Source organism: Acomys minous, assembly GCF_964271855.1.
Source record: "Acomys minous genome assembly, chromosome: 12".
Lineage (NCBI taxonomy): Eukaryota > Metazoa > Chordata > Mammalia > Rodentia > Muridae > Acomys > Acomys minous.
The window spans coordinates 59,295,942-59,318,758 of record NC_140493.1 but is presented as its reverse complement, the minus strand read 5'-3'; the positions used below and the strand labels follow the sequence as shown (position 1 = coordinate 59,318,758).

The 22,817-nt window shown below is 47.4% G+C and overlaps 1 protein-coding gene and 1 long non-coding RNA gene across 6 annotated transcripts in view; one reads left to right on the top strand and one right to left on the bottom strand.

Annotated features, from left to right (window-relative positions):
• The window catches only part of UBR5 (ubiquitin protein ligase E3 component n-recognin 5), a 112,076-nt gene extending 95,921 nt beyond the window's left edge, over nucleotides 1-16,155 (bottom strand). For 4 of the 5 annotated variants that reach the window (XM_084751622.1, XM_084751624.1, XM_084751626.1 and 1 more), the window contains exon 1: nucleotides 15,646-16,154. In XM_084751622.1, the coding sequence (XP_084607748.1) occupies nucleotides 15,646-15,707 (62 nt within the window). In that variant the 5' untranslated portion in view covers nucleotides 15,708-16,154. Of the gene's footprint in view, nucleotides 1-15,645 lie in introns of all 5 variants that reach the window. The other variant, XM_084751623.1, reaches the window with a different exon arrangement.
• Nucleotides 16,156-16,331: 176 nt separating this feature from the next.
• The window catches only part of LOC311579830, a 43,685-nt gene continuing 37,199 nt past the window's right edge, over nucleotides 16,332-22,817 (top strand). The window contains exon 1 of the long non-coding RNA XR_014773261.1: nucleotides 16,332-16,557. This is a non-coding gene — a long non-coding RNA (uncharacterized lncRNA). The remainder of the gene's footprint in view (nucleotides 16,558-22,817) is intronic.

Below are 22,817 nucleotides of genomic sequence, written 5' to 3'. Positions count from 1 at the left end.
GAGAAGGTCTGAGTCCAGCCCAAGCTTGTGTATCACTTGTCTCAGCCTCCTCAGTGTTGGGACTGCAAACGACAGGTGTGTACTGATTCAAAGTTAAAAAGAAGAACAGGAGAGAGAAGGAGAGGAGGCCTGCTGTGGTGGCTCAGCAGGTAAGAACAAACACCACCACCAGTTCACTTGAAAGAGCACATCCCAAGCCAAAGTGGAAGGCGGGCGCTGAGTCCATGGTTGCCCTATACGTGCCACATGCTGGCTGTGGTGTACATATGCACACATATGCCCTCCACCGCCACACACAAAGAACAAAATATCAAGATTTTTAAATCTAAAGACTGAATTCACTCTTTTTTCTAAAAACCAGAACATCGCCGTGGCTCTTCTCAGGTGCTCGGCTGGCCCAGAGCTTTCCGACGTGCACAAGAGTTTTATCCCCAGAAACTCTGTAAGCTCGGCATAATGATGCATGCTGGGAAGTAAAGGCCGGAGCCTCAGGAATTCTGCTACATAATGAGTCTGAGGCCAGCCCAGAATACTTGAGGCCCTATCATAAATAATTAATTAAGCAAGCTGGGCAGGCAGGTGCATGCCTTTAATCCAGCACTCAGGAGGCAGAGACAGGTGGGTGGATCTGAGTTCACTGTGTAGCTGAGCTGACATCAAACTCACCATGGCTCATCCTGCTGGTTGCTGAGAGTAAAGGCCTGAGCCCTGCTAATATTTATTTTAAGGATTTTAAAGATTTTTTACTTTTTTTTTTTTGGATCTTATGTGCATTGGCATTTTGCTATGTACGGCTGTGTGAGGAGTTAGATCCTTTGGAATAGGAGTTACAGTTTTAAAGCTGCCATGTGGGTGCTCAAAATTGAACCACAGTCCACTGGAAGAGCAGCTAGTGTTCTTAACTACTGAACCATCTCTTCTGGCCCTAAGGTTTCTTGGTTTGGTTTGGTTTTGGTTTTTTGTTTGTTTGTTTGTTTGTTTGTTTGTTTTAACTTTTCCTCTCCTGAGACATCATAGGTGCTGTCTTTCTGCCTAAAAGGCTCTTTGGTTTTTTCCACCCCTCTAGCCTGCAGCTCAGAGCTCCATCAAAGCCTTAGCTATCACCTATTCACTGTCCATGTACGTCCATAATCTTGAAATACTGCTTACACCATACTAACTGAGACTACGCAATACTAGGAGTCAGTGACTCTTGGTCTCATTTTACAGACCTCTGTGCAATGTCATTGTATGCAGCACAGGCCAACTGCCCACAGGGGGCAAGTGAACAGAAAGGCATGGGGACAGTGCGCATTCAAGTGCCCCCCCCACATCCATCTACCCTCCCGAAATCAAAGCAGCAGGAGGCGGCAAGCAGCCTTCACATGCACTGAGCCTCAATCATGTGCAAACAAACAAAAACGCTGTCTATATGTAAAGTATTCCCACACACAGGAAGAGCTCTCAACTATGATTACAATCCTCATTACCAGGCCAGTGCTCAGGAGTCAGGAACAGACAGGTCTCTTTGAGTTCTAGACTAGCCTGGGCTATTACACAGTTCAGGTCAACAATAAAACAATAAGTAAAGTTTCCAGTTACCACAGGACTAAGAATTCTCAGAAATAAATAGAAAATTTTTAATTGTATTTGTTTCCTGAGGGGCAGGCCCGTGTGCCTGTGCGACCCGAGCGTAAAGGTCAGAGGACAGTCAGCTTGCAGGCTGCTCTCTCTTCCACCTCGGGAATTCCAGCGATAAAGCCCAGGGGGCCAGGCGTGGCAGCAAATGCCTTTACCTGCTGAGCCATCTTTGCGTGTTCAAGAAAATGTTTTTGGGTGTTTTGTTTTGTTGGGTTTTTTTTTGTTGTTTGGGTTTTTTGTTTTGTTTTGTTTTGTTTTTGAGACAAGGTCTCTCTGTGTAGCCTTGGCTGTCCTGGACTCACTTTGTAGACCAGGCTGGCCTCGAACTTACAGCGATCCGCCTGCCTCAGCCTCCGGAGTGCTGGGATTAAAGGCGTGCGCCACCACAGCCCAGCTGAAAATGTTATTTTCTACTGCTAGTACCTGGACAAAATGCCAAAAATCACACAGCACAATTACACGGAAACTCTCTTCCACTCTTGTAACTTCTTACCCAGCCTATTATTGTTTCAAAATAAGTAAGGAAAAAAATGGTCCACCGCTCAAGCCCACGACCCCTCCCTGAGCCGCCTCTTCTGTCCCGGCCCAGTTTCTCAGTAAGTGTGGAAAAGGCTCCGGCACTTCCCAACGCAGACAGCACAGGAGAGCTGGTCTGAGGCATTCCTGGAGAAACACGCTTGCACGGGAAGGGCAAAAGAAGGGGAATCTACACTGTCCTTTTGCTCTGCAGCCACAGCACAGCAATTATCTACACAGGCCAGGCTCCACTACTCCCTCACCAACCAACCCTTCATCATTGGTACCAGCCTGTGGCCTAGTTCTCTACCCAAACAAATTGTGAGCTTCTAAGTGCTCCCTCTCAGAAGTGCTCCCTCTCAGAAGTGCTCCCATTGAGCGCCTCATGGCTCTGGAAGAGGTTAATATCTATAGAACTTAGCCTTATTTCATTGTTGTTGTTTTCCGAGACAGGGTTTCTTTGTATAGCCTGGGCAATCCTGGAACTCAAAGGAAATCCACCTGCCTCTGCCTCTGAGTGCTGGGATTAAAAACAAGTGCAACCACTACCCGGCTTCTGAACTTTTTCTTCATTTTATGGTAAAAAACACATGAACAAACACTATAAATAATTCCTTGTGTTTTTTTATCCAGTGAGTGTGTATGCACGCACACACGCATTCATGACAACATAAAAATATTCTCCTTTTAAAGCTGACAGCTAAGAACCAAAGTGCAGGAGGAAGCAGGAGCAGCAAAGACCAGGAACTTTAATACTGACTGTTTGCTATCATCAGCTAATCGTGTTTTCCAGTGCTAAGGATGGACCAGGCCTTGTGCACGGCAGACAAGAACTCTGCCATGAAACTATACCCCTCATATATATTTTTTTTGGGGGGAGGGTTGGTTTTTCGAGAAAAACCAGGGTTTTCTCTGTTATCTTGGGTGCCCTGGATTCACTTTTATAGACTAGGCTGGCCTCGAACTCACAATGATCCACCTGCCTCTGCCTCAGGAGTGCTGGGATTAAAGGCCTATGCCACCATTTGGCTTTTTAAGACAGGGTTTCTCTGTGTAGCCTTGGCTGTCCTGGACTCACTTTGTAGACCAGGCTGGCCTCGAACTCACAGAGCTCCACCTCCCTCTGCCTCCCGGGTGCTGGGATTACAGAAATGTGCTTCTCCACCACCCCACTCCCAGCTTCGTAACAAGTGGCTTTAGGACAAAGGCTAGCTAAGGTTAAGATGGCGGTGCTTTGGTGCTCCTGACGATGCTTGTCAGCAGGTACCATGAGAAAGCAGCGCTACGGCAAAACAACAGCTCAGCACCTGAGAAAAGTCCCCAGCGTAACGGATTTACTACAACTCATTGAGGATATGCTACTGACAGGATTCTTGCAGGGCTGGGTCTTCCCATGTCAAAAAGCTGTCAGGTTTGGGGACACATGCTTAGACAAGCCCCCCAGAGCTGCCCATGAGGTTGCCTCTCAAGAGTACCTGGGAAACAGGTGTAACAATCATACCTGCAATCCAGCAACATGGAGGCTGAGGAAGGAAAGTGGAAGGTTCAAAGGCTCGCCTGTACTAGACAGATGAATCTTATTTTTTAAAAAATACAACCAAAACAAGAATGACTAGTAAGCCAGGCGTGGTGGCTCACACCTTTAATCCCAGAACTTGGGAGGCAGAGGCAGGTGGATCTCTGTGAGTTCGAGGTCAACCTGGTCTACAGAGTGAGTCCTGGACATTCAGGATACACAGAGAAACAAGGTCTCAAAAAAAACAAAAAACAAACAAACAAACAAAAAATCCTTTAACCACCACTAGAAATGAAAGCAAACAAAGAGAAAAGTATGGGCAGTGACATAGTGCACTGTGTGCCTTGCTTGACAAAAACCCTGGATTTCAAGGGAGGGACGCTAGGCCACAGGAAGAACTCACTTGGCGTTTCTTTAGACTTCTAGATGCACAGAGCACTATCTGGACAAGTTTACATGACTCCATCTTAGGGAAGGGGACAAACACAGAACCTCACACCTCTCCAGCCTCACAGATTCCTTCTGTTCAAGAAAACAAAGCCAACAACCTAGGAGACTAACCAGCTACACGTGTGACATCCCTTTCCCCAAAGGCCTCCATCAGCCTGTCCTCATCATTTAGAAAATAAAATAGCATCGCTATGTTGTCTCTTCTTTCATAACTTCCTCCATCAAATTAATGTCTTATTCTCAAACCCAACTCTTTTTCTTCGTATCTACAGAACTCATCAGCCTCCATGTCTCAAATCCCAGCAAGCAAGCACTCACACTCAGGAACCTCACAGGGCCATCTCCACCACGCCTCCTACAGAAGCATCCTGGACAGGCTGAGCAATCAGCCAGGAGTTCCAGGTGCTTGTGAGTAGGCCTGGGGCTGTGTTGCGGGTGTTGTTTTTTGTTTGGTTAGGATTTTCTAGAATTGTATAGGAAGTCATCTTGCTGCCCCAGCCTCCCCCGTGCTGACCAGAGAGAAGAGAGCCAGGCGTAGATGTGGGGCTGCTCATAAAAGTAATTCTGAAAGTGCAGCTCACACCGGAGCAGAGGCAGATCTCTCAAAATGGATGGGTTCTCAATTCTTCTGGTCCTGTATCACAGAACTATGGCCCAAACTAATGGGGAAGAAAATACTTACTGACTCACTAAGTTTTGTAAGCAGCAATCTAGAATACATTCATCACCGTCAATTCAGTGCTATCTAATGTATTTATACAAATATTAATTTAACTTTTTAGACATGCTTTGCTAGCATGTCTGCACCATGTACATGCCTAGTGCTTGAGGACGCCAAAGAGGGCACTGGATCCTCTAGAGCTGGAGATAAAGGTGGCTGTGAGGCAGCCTGTGGCTGCTGGGAATCCATCCTCTGAAAAAGGAGCCCTTAACAGCTCAGCTACCTCTCTGACCCCAATGTATAATTTTAATAAGAAAATCTAGTATCAAAAATGAAATCTATAAAAACTACCATAACTAAAGGGGAAAAAATCGTATGTATAAAATTATATCCATGATAAACTAAGTAAAAGCAAACAGTCATATAAAAAAAGAGACAGCGCACATGAGGCCTTGGTTTGAGTCCTAGCACAAGACAGAAATACAAGGAGAAGGCAAAGGAATTAAAATATTAACTGTGACAGCACAGACTTTTTATTCTATTTTCCAGATTTTAAAAATAATGTTCTTATATAGCAAGGGAATTCTTAAAAACTAGGGAAGAGCCAGAAACAGAAATAAGAGAACAATGCAGACTTAAAAGTGTGATGTGCCGGGGCTGGAGAGATGGCTCAGCAGTTAAGAGCACTGGCTGCTCTTCCAGAGGTCCTGAGTTCAATTCCCAGCAACCACATGGTGGCTCATATGCATCTATAATGACATCTAGTGCCCTCTCCTGGTGTGCAGGCACACATGTGGGCAGAACGTTGTATATGTTATAAATAAATAAATCTTTTTTTAAAAAAAAGTGTGATGTGCCCCCACAAGGAAGGAATACTATTCATGTGTTAATATAAAAGAATCCACCACCACGTGACTCAACCCGATGCATCAGAAAAGCAACCTCAACATTCAAGACTCCATTTTTATCCTCAAAAAATGAGCCAGCAGAGAACAGTTGTCAAAGAGACTGAAAAGAAACACTGGCGCCAGGCAACTTTAGGGTGATGGAATGTGAAGGCGGCCTCAACTTTAGGCTGTGTTCAAAGTCCCAAGTGTGCATGTGATGCAGCTGGTTACTCAGTATGTAAATTAGAACTCCAAGAAGATGAAGAAAAGGCTGGGAAGCCAGGTGTGGTGGCGCACGCCTTTAATCCCAGCACTCAGGAGGCAGAGGCATGCGGATCATTGTGAGTTCAAGGCCAGCCTGGTCTATAAAGTGAGTCCAGGACAGCCAAACTATGTCTCGAAAATTAAAAAAAAAGACAAGGCTGGGAGTGAAGGTGCAAACTCTGACCCAGCACTCAGGATAAATGGGCAGACAGATCTCTATAAACACAGAGTTCTTGGCCAACTAGGACTGCATAGTTAGACTGTGTAAAAATAAAAACTAGTAAATAAAAAAATTTTTTATTATCATGAACTACACCACCTGAAACTGAATAGATGAACTACACTTCTAAGTGAGAGCACTTAGGTTTGCAGGTGCACGAGGGCTTGCAATCCTCTCTCAGGAGTATTAGTACTACTATACTGACAAGAATACAATATGAAATGCGTATTACAGAAATGATTTCTGAGCGCTACATGAATTCACTCTCACCTCTACATACTAAGAACATGCCACATGCTTGCACATGACTTAGTCTCCTCCTCAGTATGCTCCCATGGAAGCACTTCATCCCAAGACTCTCAGCAGCAGCAGTGCTGCGCCTGAAAGCACGGGGCTACACCTCAGCACTAAAAAGTCAAGTTACAACTCAGGGACAGGAAGCTTTCCAGTGTGGAGCACGTGGTGTAGATCCTCACTGTCATCCTAGCACGTAAGAGCCGAGAGGAAGACTACTCAGAGTCTGACAGCAGTTTAAGGGTTACATGGTAAAAATTCCAGGCTAGTCTGAACTACCCAGTGAGACTGACTCAAAATTAAAATAATCCCATGTGCCCCATCCCGTCTTTTTTTAAAATACTTTATTTATTTTTATTTTATGTGCATTGGTGTTTTGCCTGAATGTGTATTTGTGTGAGGGTGTCAGATCTTGGTGTTAGACAGTTGTAAGCTGCCATATGGGTGCTGGGACTTGAACCCAGGTCCTCTGGAAGAGCAGTCAGTGTTCTTAATCTCTGAGCCATCTCTCCTGCCCCCCATTCCTTCTTAGAAGGAGTTTTAAACTCAAAAGCTTTAAACTTAAAAGGAATTTAAAACTCAAAGGAGTTTTCTCTTAAAGTCAAGTAAGTTAAAAGTAGGTGTGTGGATACAAGCCCTTCACCCCAGCACTCAGGAGGCTGAAGCAGTCAAGTCTCTGTGAATCCAAGGCCAGCCAAGCCTTCATGGCGGCAGCCCACACTCTTAATCCCCAAGGCAGGCGAATGTCTGGAGGCCAGCCTGGTCTACAGATCCAGTTCCAGCCAGGGATACATAGAGAAACCATGGGGGGGGGGGGGGCACCAGCTGTTGCTCTTGAGGTTCAGTCCCCAGCACCCACAGGTCCTTAACAATGGGGCTCTAACTCCAGTTCCAAAGAATCCATGTATGTGATGCAAAATAATAGCAAGCAACGTAACATAAAATAAAAATGTTGATTTAACAAAAATAATCTCAGCTTATTTCTAACATAGTAAGACCCAACTAACTATATTAAGAAGAATTATCAAAATTATCAATCATAAAGAACAGAAAAATCTGGACAGATCTTGGCACTAGTGTAGTTGAGTGTTTAAGAGTTCAGTGTTGAGAAATACACTGAAAATTTATAAAGTAAACTATCTGCCGGAGGCTGGTAAGACACAGTAAGTCATCAGGTAAGATGCTGGCTGCCAAACCCCTGACAACCTGCAAATCATGTGAAGGGCACCCACGTGGTGGAAGAATAGAACCCACGCCTGAGTGTTCACATGTGCGGGCAACTGTGCACTCATGCACACACACAGTGCACACTGAAATCCAAGAGTCTTTCCCTTGCCCCAACACACACATTCACAGAGCACAATGCAAATCAAGGGCCCTTCTCTTTGCCTTCCCACCTGTACACACACACACACGTTTGTTTGTTTGTTTGTTTGTTTGTTTTAAAAAGTTGACAAAGGGGACTAGGCTTGAAATGAGATGGCCCTGGGTCATAACTACCAAGATAGGTGGTGATGCGTAGTGTTCACTGTACTAGTTTTCTCTATTTCTGAGTATGTTGAAATTTTCCAAAAGGCTTTCAAATACTAATATTCAGGGGAAAATTTTTAAACCTGGTAACAACAACAACAAAATCAACAATTCATAATCAGAGCAAGCCAAGGGAAAATTTATTTCCATATGATCAGAACGGCAACCAAAACGTAAGTGGTAAACCTAAGCATGGTGGCGCGCGCCTTTAATCCCAGCACTCAGGAAGCAGAGGCAGGAGGATCACCATGAGTTCAAGGCCAGCCTGGTCTACAAAGTGAGTCCAGGACAGCCAGGGCTACACAGAGAGACCTTGCCTCAAAACAAACAAACAAAAAAGTGGTAACTGCAGTTTTTCTCAGACATATAATGAATCGAGAAAAAGGATACCAAGTGCACCCTCCTGCAACATCAAAGTGTAATGGCTCTCATAAATGGGTGTACGTACGTACGTACACACACACACGTGTACACACACACACACACACACACACACACGCCCTGTGCTTGTGAGCTGCAATAGCTATGAATGAGGTCCAACACAAAATTACAAATTTAACTTTTAAAAATGTTGAGACAAGCCAGGCGTGGTGGTGCACGCCTTTAATCCCAGCACTCGGGAGGCAGAGGCAGGCGGATCGCTGTGAGTTCTAGGCCAGCCTGGTCTACAAAGTGAGTCCCTACTTTTCTACACAGAGAAACCGTCTCGAAAAACCAAAAAAAAAAAAAAAAAGTTGAGACTTCTTAAAAGATGTACTTTATTATCTTTTTAAGTATGTGCATGTCTGTGTGGGGATATGTGCACGTGTGTGCAGGCGGCCGGCAGCTCGCTCCCTCTGAAGCTGAGGAAGACCCCTGCATGGGTCCTCTGCTAGAGCAGCGCCTGCTCCTAAGCACTGCGCCTGCTCTCTGCGCCCTGTTTTTGGTAACTTGATTGCAGCTGTCAAGGGTGAACCTCACAGATGACTGTCACATGTCATGCTGCCATGTCAAAAAGTTGGGCACGCCTGACATATATTCAAAGCTCAGCCGGAGACTGCTTGCCTAGATATACAAGGAAATGCTGGGTTTGCACGAGGAAAACTAGGTGTAGCGACTATACCTTGAGGCCAGAGCTGGAAGTACAAGGTCAGTGTTAGTCATAAATTCAAGGTCATTCTTAGCTACATAGTGAGCTTGAGAAATACTCCCGGAGGCAGAAACAAAATAAACTGTTAAAGGCCAGCCTGAAAGCTATACATACTGAAACTGTCTCAAAACAGAGATGGTAGAAGCCCCCAGGCCTTTAATCCAAGGACTCAGAAGGCAGAGGCACTGGGATCTCTGTGAGCTTCAAGCCAGCCAAGGCTGTACAGTGAGACCTTGTCTCAATCAGTCAATAAAGGACTTAGATGTAATGTGACAGTCTCTAGTGACTACATTTCCCTTCCAGCCTATTCTGAGTAGCATAACCGTTAAGGAAAGCCCTGGTCCTTCCTAATTCCACAGGCTCACTCCACACTGTACTCCTTCCTGCCAGCACACCTGCTCCACCAGTGTCTGTGTCTATGATTTAGTAAATAACCAATCTGCCACGTGTCCTTTCCACGGCTCGTCGGGCTAGCCTATACCCTGCTCTCAACATTAAGCAACTGCCTTCAGTCTATGTATTACCTGACTTCTCCTTCCCATCACGATGGTTCCAGTATCATTTCTAGATAAAAATGTCCTGCAAATTATGGGCTGCTCTGGCACACACAGCCTACGGCCTAACACTTGGGTGGCTTTGGTGGGGCTTGGCCATGGCCCACCGGGATTTCAGGCAGCTTTGATTACTGTAACCTCTACCCACCACCCACCTTTGCTCAGCTCTGTGTAATCACCCTGCATACCTAATGGCTCCTGCTCAGAGCGCAAAGACACAAAGCCTAACAGTCCGAAAAATGTTTATTTTTAGCCTGGTTACATTCAGCCAATCCCTAATTCTCGGTACCTGTGCTCCAACGGACCATTCGATTTGCACAATCCTAAACGGAACGAGGGTAGCTACTTGTGGTCTTCACAGGACTTGAAATATGCCTATTTACCAACTTTAAATTTAAACTCAACTATACTTTTAAAAAATAATTTATTTATTTTTATTTTACGTGCATTGGCATCTTGCCTGCATGTATGTCTGTGTGAAGGTGTCAGATCTTGGAATTACAGACAGTTGTGAGCTGCCATGTGGGTGCTGGGAATTGAACCCAGGTCCTTTGAAAGAGTAGTTGGTGCTCCTAACCACTAAGCCATCTCTCCATTCCTTCAATTATATTTTTAATTAGCTTTTAATTATGTTTTGAGACTGACCTAAGAACCTGGTTTTTCATGACAGTCACTTCTGTTTTCTCTCTCTAACATGTACTGAAGATAATCCTGTCCCAGGTTTCTCCAACTTACACAGTGGACACTTTGAATTAAAATTAAACTCCATTCTAAGGGGCACAGTCCTGTTCTTTATAGAAGAGTGTATAGTCTCTGGCCTAGAGCCACTACAGGCCAGTAGCAATGTCCTAGCTCAGAGTACAAGCTAAGGGTAGAGCTTGTGCTTAGCGTGCCTGCGGGTATGAGTCCAAACATCTGCGACACTACCAAGCATTCCCCTGAAGGGTAAAATTGCTGTCAGCTGAAAATGACAGACTTAGAACACAGAGTTTGGGGTTTTGTTTCTTCAAGTCAGGGTCTCATTAAAAATCAGACTAAGCGTCCCCAAGATGAGGGCCTCACTCTCCCAAGTGCTAGCTAGGATTGCTGGCAGGAGCCACCATGCCCATACTGATTTTCATTTAAAACTAACAATATTTTCGGGGCCTGGAGATGTAGCTCAGTGGTGCAGATTCCCTAGCTCTCAGGGTCAAGTGGCCAGCACCCTGGAGAAGGGGAGGGGAGGCCCTCTAGGCTGAGCTGAGTTCTTGCACTTCTGTGTAAATACCAAGCAGCACATATAAAACCAGTTCAAAGTAACCATTTCTTCATAATACTTTTCAGACTCACATTCTAATACTTGTGTTTTTCTTATTCACTATCTCAACTGTCCCTCGCTGACCTTGAGGCCAGTACACGGCCGCCCGGCTGCTGATTGCTGTCTACTCTGCCCCTGTCTATTCCATCTTACAGCTTCCAGCACCTAGAAACCACCAGAGAAAAACCCGGGTGTTATGACCATCCATACTGGTCACACAGCACATTATAATGCAAAAAGCAAGACTCAGAGGAACCCCACCACAATGAGGAGTGTGCTGTACTACGGTCAAGGAGTCAGCTCTCTGACAAAAAGAAAAGAAAGTATCCTGGAGAGAGGTGTTAGGTGGGCAGAAGTGGTCATACTCCAAGACACCAAAATCTGGCTGACTAAAGACTCTTCCAGTAACGCACCACAAAGAAATTACATGACAAATATAATTATGGACTGCATAAACTCTTGTTGGGGGGGGGCGGGCTGGTGACTTGGCTCAGCAGTATATGCTCTCCTGCTGGCTTCAGTTTGATCCCTGGCCCCAAAGCAGAGGTAAAGGACTGACTCTGGGAAGTTATTCTCTGACCTGCACGCACGCACGCACACACACACACATAATTTTTCTTAAATAATCAGTTAAAAATATTTTTCGTTGGGCCAGCAAGGTGGTTCAAGGGATAAAGACCCTTGCTGCCATGTCTAACAACTTACATTTGATCCCCAGGACACAAATGCTAGTAGTCCTGTGACCTCCACATGCATGCTGTGTGGCATACTCATGTGCACAGTTTAAAATGTTTTTTTAAAAAAAGGTTAAATAGGCCGGGCGTGGTGGCGCACGCCTTTAATCCCAGCACTTGGGAGGCAGAGGCAGGCAGATCTCTGTGAGTTCAAGGCCAGCCTGGTCTACAAAGTGAGTCCGGGACAGCCAAGGCTACACAGAGAAACCCTGTCTCAAAAAAACACAAAAAAACAAAAAAACACAAAAAAAACAAAACAAACAAACAAACAAACAAAAAAGTTAAATAAAACTTTTTTTTTTTTTGGTTTTTCAAGACACAGTGCCTCTGTGTAACAGTGTTGGCACTCCTGGACTCCCTTTTTAGACCAGGCTCAGCCTGCCTCTGCCTCCCGAGTACTGGGATTAAAGGCGTACACCACCACGCTGGGTTAAAACTTGCTTCCTATAGATTACACAAAATATGTCAATTGACTAATAAACTTGTAGCAAAGGTGGAAACATAGCATGTCTAGGACAGGTGCTGTACTAAGGCTGAGGTGCCTGGGAAAATGGAAATAGCCCAACATACACGTGAGAAAAGGTCTAGAATTTATAGTCACCCCTCGCCCCAGACACACGTGTCTTTCAGCTGTATCGCTCACTGTGTAGCCCTGGGTTCACCTCACTGTCAGGAGCATGGCCCACGTAACCTCTCACTGCCCAGGCATTTCCAAGCATCAGCACCAGAGCACTGGTAGATTTCTCCACTCCTCGGGCTCCAGAGCCAGGTTTTCAGTCAGGTTCTGATGTCTGAGACACTGGTAAGCAGGAACTGATACAAGAACTTACTGGAGAGCTGAGGAAACGGCTCTGCTGGTAAAGTGCAGGTGTGCAGCATGAGGATGTGACCCCTACCTCCAGGATGAACATTTAAACCAAATGGACTCCGCTGTCACAAAGCAGCTACTCAGGCCTCGGGACGCGGCCTTCGAGAGGCCGTGCACATCCCGGCCAAGCAGCACAGTAACAGGTCCCCGAAGCATTAGCTAGCATTTGCCTTGTTTGTCTTAAGAGTCACTTGTCTTTTCCCTTACATCATTAAAAAAAAAAACTGGGGCCAGGGGCTAGAAGACAGCTTAGCAGTCAAGAGCACTTGCTGCTCTCGCTGAGGATGTGAGCAACATTTCCTCACTCACATCCAGCAGCTCGCAATCACCTGTAGCTCAGTCTCGGGGATCCAACACCCTATTCTGACTTCCTCCGGCACCAGCTGCACACATAGCACAGATACATACACACAGACACTCACATATACACATAAAATAAAAACAAAGTTAAAAACTCATCCCAGGCCTTGCTGCACACTTCTGTACAGCACCCAGGAGGCTAAGGCAGAAAGATTGTGAATTCAAAACCAGCCTGGAGCCGGGCCGTGGTGGTGCACGCCTTTAATCCCAGCACCTGGGAGCCAGAGGCAGGTGGATCTCTGTGAGTTCAAGGCCAGCCTGGTCTACACAGTAAGTTCCAGGACAGCCAGAGCTGTTACACAGAGAAACCCTGTCTCGAAAAACCAAAAACAAACAAACAAAAAACAGCCTAGGCAATGTAGACTTTCCACAGACAGACAGATACATACAGACACAAAGCGTGCACACAGACAGACACATGAACAAGACAGACAGCAAATAGTCACAAATATCTAAATAATCTTAATACAGCACATGGCCTTTAAAAGAATTAAAAACAAAGCTGGGACTGGGGAAAAAAATTGTGCACATTTCTCAAACAGCCAAGCTAAAGCAGCACTAAAAGTGGAATCAAAATGCCAGACACACACACACACACACACACACACACACACACACACACACGAGATGTAGCACAGTTGTTAGAAGCCCTGGGTTTTATCTCCAAGAACCCGGTGTGATGGCTCACGCCTGTAAGCACAGCTTTAGGCAGGTAGAGACAGCTTAAGTTTAACAAGTACAAGGTTGCCTGGCGGTGGTAATGCTCGCCTTTAGTTCTGGCACTTGGGAGGCAGAGGCAGGCAGAACTCCATGACTTGGAGGTCAGCCCAGTCTATAGAGTGAGTCCAGGATGACCAGGGCTAAAACAGAGAAACCCTGTCTTGGAAAAAAAAAAAGAAAAGAAAAGAAAAGAAAGGGCAATGTCATCATCAGAGACATAGTGAATTCCAGGCTAGCCAGGATCCTGTCTAAATAAATAAATAACAAACAGAAGACTGGCAACACAAAGAAAACAAAGATTTTGGCTTGTGTGGTCAAGTGAATATGCTATTTAAAGTTCTTAGTACTACCACAAAAATCAAGCCCTACTTCTTTTGTGCAAAGTACAAGATAAAGGACTCAAACATGACCAAGCACTTCTCTAAACAGCAGCAGAGCTTCCTCACTACTAGCCTGGCTCTAAGATTGACACCCCCACCCCACCCCAGTCTTCGGTTAAAGTTATAAAAATAATGAAATCAGGTCAGAGTAAGGATCCTATAACAAAATGTTTAAATAGCTTAAAGTTGTTCCCATATTTAAGGAACTAAAAGATAACTCCCAATAGTTAATCTTTACAAAAAAGCATTCTGAGTTTCACAAGTATGTATTTAAACAATATGGCTACAGTGAAGATTAAACAAATCCGCACACATTGCCAGAACCCAGACTGGGCCGAGGTAAGGCTACATTGACACATTAGAGGCCAGTATCTTAGCAAGTTAGCCCTCTTCCTCTCTCCGGGAAGCGCATGACAAACTAGGCGTCACGCAACTTAAGTCACCCGGTCACTTAGCAAAAATTACAACTCGCTTCTCAACTTGGGAAACATGGCCTTCCACCACCGGCAAGAATAATACGGACTAGCAGGGCTGCATACGGAGAGAAGGCAGCTTAAAACGCCCCACTTTCTGACCTGTAAACATGTGGTCCCTCATTAGATCTGAGTCCTAGATCCCAAGACATGCTTTAATGGAGGCCTCCCTCAACCTCTTGTTTTGCCAGAGTACAAGAACTTTTCCGGCTTTATCTTAGGTCCCAGAGAGCATGGGGCCCTGCAACTTAATATCCTCAACTGGCAAGGCGAAGGGAAAGAAGCCAAATCAAAGCAGATTTTTTTTAAATGTTTTAAACCAAAATTCCTCCTCGGCCCGTGGCAAACCAAAAATCCATAGCGTGTTAAGAAAAGCAGCACTGCGAACTGCAAACCTAAGAGTTTTCCTTTGACACTCCACGCACGGTTTTCAGCTGTCAAATTACAACTGGAAAAAGCACTATCATTAGAATAAAAAAAAAAGGAAACAAAAAAAAAAAAGGCTCTCACCACAGGGGCCCGGGCCCGGGAGCCTGAGTTTGGCAGCACCATTTCGTAGGAAAGAGAGCAAAGGGAATCCAATCCACTTCCCCATCCCCCGCCTGACTTCGCCACCCCCTCCCCGCCATTCCCGGGGCAGCCAACCTCACTGCAGGGGCTCAAATCTAATAATAATAACAATAATCATGGCGCACCCTCCCTCTTACCCCTCCCAACCCTCGGTCTGCCGGGAATCGCAGCACACTCTCCAGCCCCCCCCCCCGCCCCGCCACCCCGCTTCCCCGGGGATGACCAGCCCCCGGGACACGACTCCCGGCAGCCCCCGAACCCGCCGCTCCTCTTCCCTCTCTTTTCCACCGCCACCATCCCCCAACCGCATTGTCTATCTCAATTCAACTTTGACTAATATGGATTCCTTGGGCCTGGCCCGGGAGCCCCCCGGCCGGCTCCGCCGAGTTCAACGAGGCTCCTCGCGGGAGGGGGAGGGGGGCTGCGCGCAGGGCCGTCTACACCGCAGCGGCGTCCACACCGCGCCGGACCCCGCCCCGCCGCCCGGGGCTCCCAAGTTTGGCCCGCACCGGGCCTACAGGGGGCGGTAGGGCCCCCGGCACGGCCGTGGGGGGAGGGGAAGGGAGGAGGGAGGCGCCCCTCCCCCGCCGCCGCCCCATTACCTGTCATTGAGCTGGTCCTCGGTGCCCGGCAGCGGGTGGACCACGAAATGGATGGACGTCATGGTGCCGCCTGCGCGCCCCGTTCCCGGAGACGAGCCGCTCCCGCTCTCGCCCGGGGCCCCCGGCCCCTTCCCGTCCACGGATCCCACGGCCGCCGCCACCGCCTCCTCCTCTTCCTCCCGGTCCCCAAACGGAGGGCCGCGAGCGCGCAGCAGGGCCCGCCGCCTCCCCGCCGAGCGTGTGTCCGCGGCCCGGCGGTCCGGAGCAGCGGGAGGGAGGGCGGATCAACGCGCCGCCCGCTCGGCTGGCCACGGCGCGCACGGACGAAGGGCGGCCTGGAGCGCGGCGGGCTGCGGGTGGAGGGGTGCCGGGGCGGACGCGGCGGACGCGGGAAGCGGGGAGGGACAGCAGCCCGCAGCGCGCGTCACTGGCGACGAACCGCCGCCGCCAGCGCCGCCGCCGCCATCTTCACTTCTGCCCCAGTTTCTCCGTCTCGCAGGCTGGGCGCCGACCGGCGGGGGGAGGGGCGGAGGGCTGGGCCTTGGGGGCGGGGCTTAGCGCGTGGGGCGGGGCTCCGGGAAACGGGCGGCCGGGCCCCAGCGATTGGGCCGCTTAACGTTGTCAGGCCACGGCGCTGTAAGGCGCTCGCCTATTGGTGCGCTGCGTCGCGAGCCCGGCCCCCCGGGGCGGGGCGGCGTGTTCCGTCGAGCACGTGCTCGGGAAGCCGGGCGAAAGGGCACGCGCACCGGGCTTCTTTTACCCCCCACCCCCCACCCCCCACCCCCTCCCGGGATCCCTAAAGGTGGTGCGTACCCGAATGGTTTGCTGTTGCTTCTCGTCCTCCAGCCGCAGTTATATTTAGAGAAAAGTACCCTCAGGAACCGGAGATGCTCAGCTTCCTACGGCAGTTACGTAAGAGCCTTATCAAAACCTGATTGTAGGGTCCTGGAAGTGACTTTTGTAGCAGCTTTTAGCACTCAGCACTACCATCGTGCGCCTTCACAAAGTGTGGAAATTTCCACCAATTTGCTGTTATTCGTATTTTTTTGTTTGTTTGTTTGTTTGCTTTTAAATGTACTTTAGTGAAAGGCGATAACGCACCTGTTTTAGGACGAGATTTCTTGGGATCTAGGGTATCAGAACCGCAACTTCTGAAATCTCTCCCTTGTTCCTCCTCCTGTTTCCCACACACACAACACTTGGAAACAGTACAGTCTTCCTCTAAAAGTTTTTCTCTGATCCTTTCAAAATAGGGAATGCCTCTTTCTAGTGGAAACCTGAAGCCTGTTCTCCAGTCTGTAACAGTTGTTCGTTAAGTCGGGTATAGGACATTCTCACTGACTGCACGGCAGAGCAGTTTTTCTGTCTTCATTCTCTTTTACCTTAGGATGTTCTTTTGAGCATACTATCAAAAATTATAAATCAAGATTTACTGGGTACACCTTGAGACAGGTAAGTAACACTTTTTAGTAGGTCATCAGCTCAGGGTTCACTTAGATTAAACTAAAAATTGTTCCAGGCTGATAGATGGTGTCCCAGCACTCTCAAAACGGAGGCATGTGAACGGCACATTGTAGGCCAGCCCGGTCCAAGAGTTCTAGGCCAGCTAGAACTACACAGTAAGACCCTGCCTCCACCACTCAATGAGTAGTGTTTTGAAGGCCACTGAAACTATCTTAAGTGGCCTGTGTCTACCAACCATCCTGTAATTGCTACTTTTATTTTTCTCAAGTCCATGTGATGGACACTGCTAGTTCTAAAGCCAGACAAAGCAGAAATCTGGGTCCTTGGGTCCTGTTTCTGCTACTTAACTAAGTAGCCTTAGTTCTTTACCCTGCCATGGCATTTTGTTATGCACAGAACCTAAATACTCTATGTCAAACAAAAAGATGTCATGAGAGATTTTAACAAGCGATGTGCACATTACGCACTACTTTATATGTGAATGTCTGAAATCACAGTGCAAATCACAGTGTGAGGTAGTGTCCCTTAGCCTAGTGGTGGTGGCCCACGCCTTTAATCCCAACACTCAGGAGGCAAAGGCAGGCGGATATCTGGAGTTTGAGGCCAGCCTGGACTACATAATAAGCTCCAGGACTGGGACGGCTACACAGAGAAACCCTGTGTGTCTGGGAGGGGTGATGAGGGGGGATGTCGCATGTCTGAGGATGCTGGAGCCGGAAATCCTTAGCTAAGTGCTGAGGCCCAGACAGAAACCAGTTTTCTTCACAGTATATCACAGTCCCCATCTAAAAGTTAATAATTTAGAAGGGACAGAGTGTATAGAACCGATCCAAAACAGTAAGTGTGGTAAATGCAACGAGGGAGCTGTTAAAAGAGGAAGTAGTTCCAGCCAGGAGAATTAAGAAAAGCCATGTAAGCAGAGCCTTCATGGATGCTCTGCACAAATATGCGTACGACTGCTTGCGTTCTGCTCCTGACCCGGCCTCCCGCCCTGGCCCTCTGCCTTACAAACCCTCAACAGCATGAGCGCCTGCAGTCACAGCTGGTGGATCCTGGGAGGGAGAGCAAGGCAGGAGCAGCCTAGGGCTGGAAACCTCAAGCAGTGGGGAGCTCATGAGAAAGACTTCCAGGGAGATGACTCTAATTGGGGGGGGGGGGGGACTGAGGCTAATAAACCTTTGGGGAGTGAATAGAGGCTTGAGGTGCAGGGGAGAAGTGAGTGTACATCACTGGCTGGGGCCAAAATGCTGAGAATGCCTCATTTGCACACAGAGGAATTCCAGGTGCTTGCTGGACATGCCCTTATAAGGAGATAAGAATTTTGACCTCTATCCTGGCCACCTAAGGGGTGGCAGAGGAGGGGCCCATAAGGCTGCCTGCTCCAGGACACGCAGGCCCAGGTCAGCCCTCAGACCTACATTCCAGCATGCTGCTCTCCTAGTTTGCCCATTCCTCACTCAAAGCAAACCATGCAAGCCGCCTAGGGGGACGTCAAATGACAGCCTTCCTGGCACTGGCCCCCTCCCACCCCCATATGACACATTAAGGACGCTTTTCATCTGGAGAGGGGACAAGTAAAGACATGGAGTTGTAATCATATATCCCATGAAGATAGGGGAATGGCAGTTTGGTGGTTTCAGTAAGGATGGCCCCCATAGGCTCATGTGTTTGAGTGCTTAGTTACCAGGGCGTGGAACTCTTTGGAAGGGTTGGAGGCCATGTTAAAGAAAGTGTGCTGTTGTGGTTTCAAAAACCCATGCCAGGCCCAGTAACTCTCCTCTCCTGTCCTCTTCCTCCTCTCCCTCTCTTCCCCCCACCCCTCTCCTGCCTTGTGGATACCGTTGAGCTCTTGGCTACTTCTACAGCGCATGTCTGTACGTGCGCTCCCGTCCTCTGAGTACTCTCTTTTACAAGGGCTGCCTTGGTCATGGTGTCTCTTCCAAGACAGGAGTGAGTATCAGGAGTGGGGCATTGCCTTGACATGCTGCCCATTGGTAGAATGTAGACTGTGGGATTTTGGCAGAAAAGTGCTTAGACGCTTTAAACAAGGCATAACGGGCCATCATAGCAAGAGCACGGACAACAGTGCAGAAGCTGAAATGTGGGAGCCCAGCTGAGAAGAAGAAGAACATTAGTAAGTGGCCGGAGGCCGTTCCTGGAATGCCCTGGGGAAGAACATGGTATCGGTCTTATGCTCTGTCCTAAAGGCTGCCTGAAGCTAGGTTAAAGTGTTGAGATTAATGACGTCGGCACAGACTTCAAGGCTGCCTCATTCACCGGGCTTTGTGGCTACTAGTTACCACTCTTATGAATGTGCATAATGATAAAGAAAAAGCGGACAAATAGAATTACAAAATGTACAGTTCGAGGAAAAAAGGGGGCCCCCAGGAAGTGTAACGGAACTAAGTCCAGTGCTCAAGGAGATTTAAAAAGGGGGGGGGGGGATAACTTTAAAGGGGAAAGCTTGATGCTAAATGGAATAAAAGGAGTAATGGCCACAGGGCAGTACTCCACCCATTAAATTTCCAACGTGTAAAAAGGAATTAAAACCTTAAGCAGTGAAGAAAACCATCCACAAAAGACATCTGATGCAAATGTCACTGAAAATGGGGACCAAGTTCCAGCCCTGTCAAGAGCAGAGCTTGGCAGCTTCAGCCATATGGTTCTGATTTAGAGTCAAGAATACAAGACCGGGGTTGTGGAATCTCCCTCTGAGGCTAAGGAAGGCCACTGAGGCCAGGTATGCATCTAGGGTGTCCCTGCATGGAGTCCCAGAGAGACCATTTCAAAGAGTTCCACTGTCTGCTGACTAAGCATTCAAATATATGAGCCTATAGCAGCCTGGGGGGGAGGGTGGAGGTTGGTTGGTTTGTTTTGGTTTTTTTTGAGACAGGGTTTCCCTCTGTAGCCTTGGCTGTCCTGGACTCACTTTGTAGACCATTCAAACTCATAGCCATCTGCCTGCCTCTGCCTCCCAAGTGCTGGGATTAAAGATGCCACCATGCCCAGATTGACTGATTGTCTTTTTGCACTGTGATATGGCTACCAGCCTGTCGGTGCCAGGGAGTGGAATGTAGTGGTTTGAATAAGAAAACCTCCCATAGGCGCATAGATCTGAATGCCTAGTCACAGAAATAGAGCAGTGACCCAGACAGGCAGTAAACAGTGTTCAAATACAAACCCTTTGAAAAGTAAAGTGTAACCCCAGTCTGAGGGCCAGGAGGGAGGCCGAAACATGATGGTGTGCACCTGGAATCCAGCTACTCAGGAAGCTGAGGCAGGACCTGGGCCAGTCTGATCACACGTGCTGAGATTCTGCACACACACACACATATGCGTTTACATTTAAAGGAAGATGTGTGTCGCTTAACAGCAGAGCACCAGCCAGTCACTGCAAAAATAAACAGTCTAGTAACCTGAACTAATACTATCATCATGGAGAATTCTCTCAAGTTAAAAGAGTTAAGCAAAAATACATCTTTAAATATATTTAAAAGCACAGGAAAACTGACGAAATGGTGGTGAGTTACTAAACTAGCTAAGACTCAAGGGATTGAGTCCTGTATTTGGGAATAGCTTTCACTCAGTCTACAGAGACAAGCTCAGAAACTTCATATTGAAAGTCCTTTTTTTTTTTTTTAGATTATTTATTTTTTATTATTATGTATACAGTGCTCTGCCTGTGTGTACACTTGCAGGCCGGAAGAGGGCATCAGATCACATTTTAGATGGTTGTGAGCCACCATATGGTTGCTGGGGATTGAACTCAGGCCTGCAGGCACTCAGAGGTGAGAGCAGGGATGTGTGTCCAGGACTCCCCAGTGCAGTGGGAAGTGCTAATGCACCCTTCTTACGTGGTTTTGTATCTGCAAGGACTAGAGCCCTGAAATGGGCAACACCTTAGATTTGGTTTTCCTAAAAGCAGACATTGAGAAAAGGATTTGGATATAAATAGTTGGTTTCAAAAGTGATCAACGTTTGTACTGTCAGAGCAGCAATACAGCCCATAAAGGGAAAAACTCCAGTCAATAAAGGAGACTCTGGCCTCCATAGCAACCTAACATTCCATTTGGGGGAGTCAATCACCTGGCTGAGGAACCACCCCCTAGGAAGGTGGGATTGTCTTTGTAATGACATGTGTATTTCTCCTTCCCAGAATTCCTGCCCCAGCACAGTCCCTACAAGCCACCATGAGGTCACCGTGAGGCTTCTTGACCTTTCCTTCTGCTGTTTTTTCCCCAGGTGCTGGCTAGAACCTACGCACGCTTTTCCCGATGCTTTGGGCTTCTTTGCTCTTGCTCTAGACTCTCCTCCCTGTCCTGTGTTGTTTTTATGGCAGTGCAGCTGCCGCTCCACCTGGACCAGGTTTCCATGGTAGTAACTCAAACAGCAGGGTTCACTTTTTCCCTTTGTCATTCTCCGCCAGGTAGCTACCAAAATTGACACCTTGACTGCCTTAGTGATTTTATTATTTTATTTTGTTTCATTTCATTTCATTGATTTTTCAAGACAGGGTTTCTCTGTAGCCCTGGTTGGCCTCGAACTCCCAGGACATCCACCTCCCTCTGCCTCCCAAGTGCTTGACTAAGTCTGTTCTTAAAATCACGTATTACTGAGACCAAGAATCCCAAGAGGTGGCCCTGGTCTCCCTGGGATCAGTACCATGTGGGAATGCAGAACTAAGATCTAAAAGGGAAAAGGCTCTGGAGCCTCTTGGGAACTGGGATGCAATCCTACTCGGAACCCTCTGGAAAATTGTGGGCCACGCCCCACAGTCACCCTCCTGAGGAGGGACGGGGTGGGTAATCCTCAGGGCTAAGGCTGCTCAGGGGTTAATGTGCTGGCATACAGGGCCTTTTATACCTGAGCAAGTCTCACTTCCGCAGCCGGAGAATGGCCTCAAGAACTTCAAGAATATATGCGTCATTTGGCAACAATGAAAATTTAAAAATAAAGAATAAGAAAAGCTAGGAGCTGGGCAAGGTGGTGCATCCCAGTAATCTCAGCACTCTAGGAGGCCAAGGTAAGCACGTCTCTGTTTACCTTGTAGAGCCTTGTAGACCAGGACAGCCAAGGCTACACAGAAAGACCCTGTCTTGAAAAAATAATAAATAATATAATATTATAATAAAAAATCATGGAACCAGTACCTATAAGCTCAGGAGGAGGAAGAAACAAGGCAATCACTTCAAGTTTAAAGGCCTCCTGTGTACAAGATGAAACCAGAAAGAGATTTCTAGCAATAACCCAGACCAAAGAAGCAGAGCTTCAGAGATCTCTGCAGTTCAGACCACATACTGTTCTTCCAGGGGACATATGTTCATTTCCCAGCATGCATATGGGGCAGCTTCACAACATCCTATAACTGGAGTTCCAAGAGAGTTCACATTCTCTGCTAGCCTCAGAAGACGCCTGTACATCTGCAGCATAGACACACAGGTTACAAATGAAATAAATATTTTTTAAAGAATTTAATTAGGTTAAAAAACATGTTTCCCAGTGAAAGCTCAGAAAGATGCCAAGAGATAAAAAATGACTAAGTGTGCTTTCAGTTCAAGGCCATCCTGGTCTCCATGGCCAGTTCCAGACCAGCCAGGGTAACAGGAAAACCTTGTGTAAATAAAAGAACAGAGCCTGGCATAGAGGTATATCCCCATAGTCTCAGCTCCTGTAGACGCTGAATCCCCTGGAGCCCACGATACTCAGGG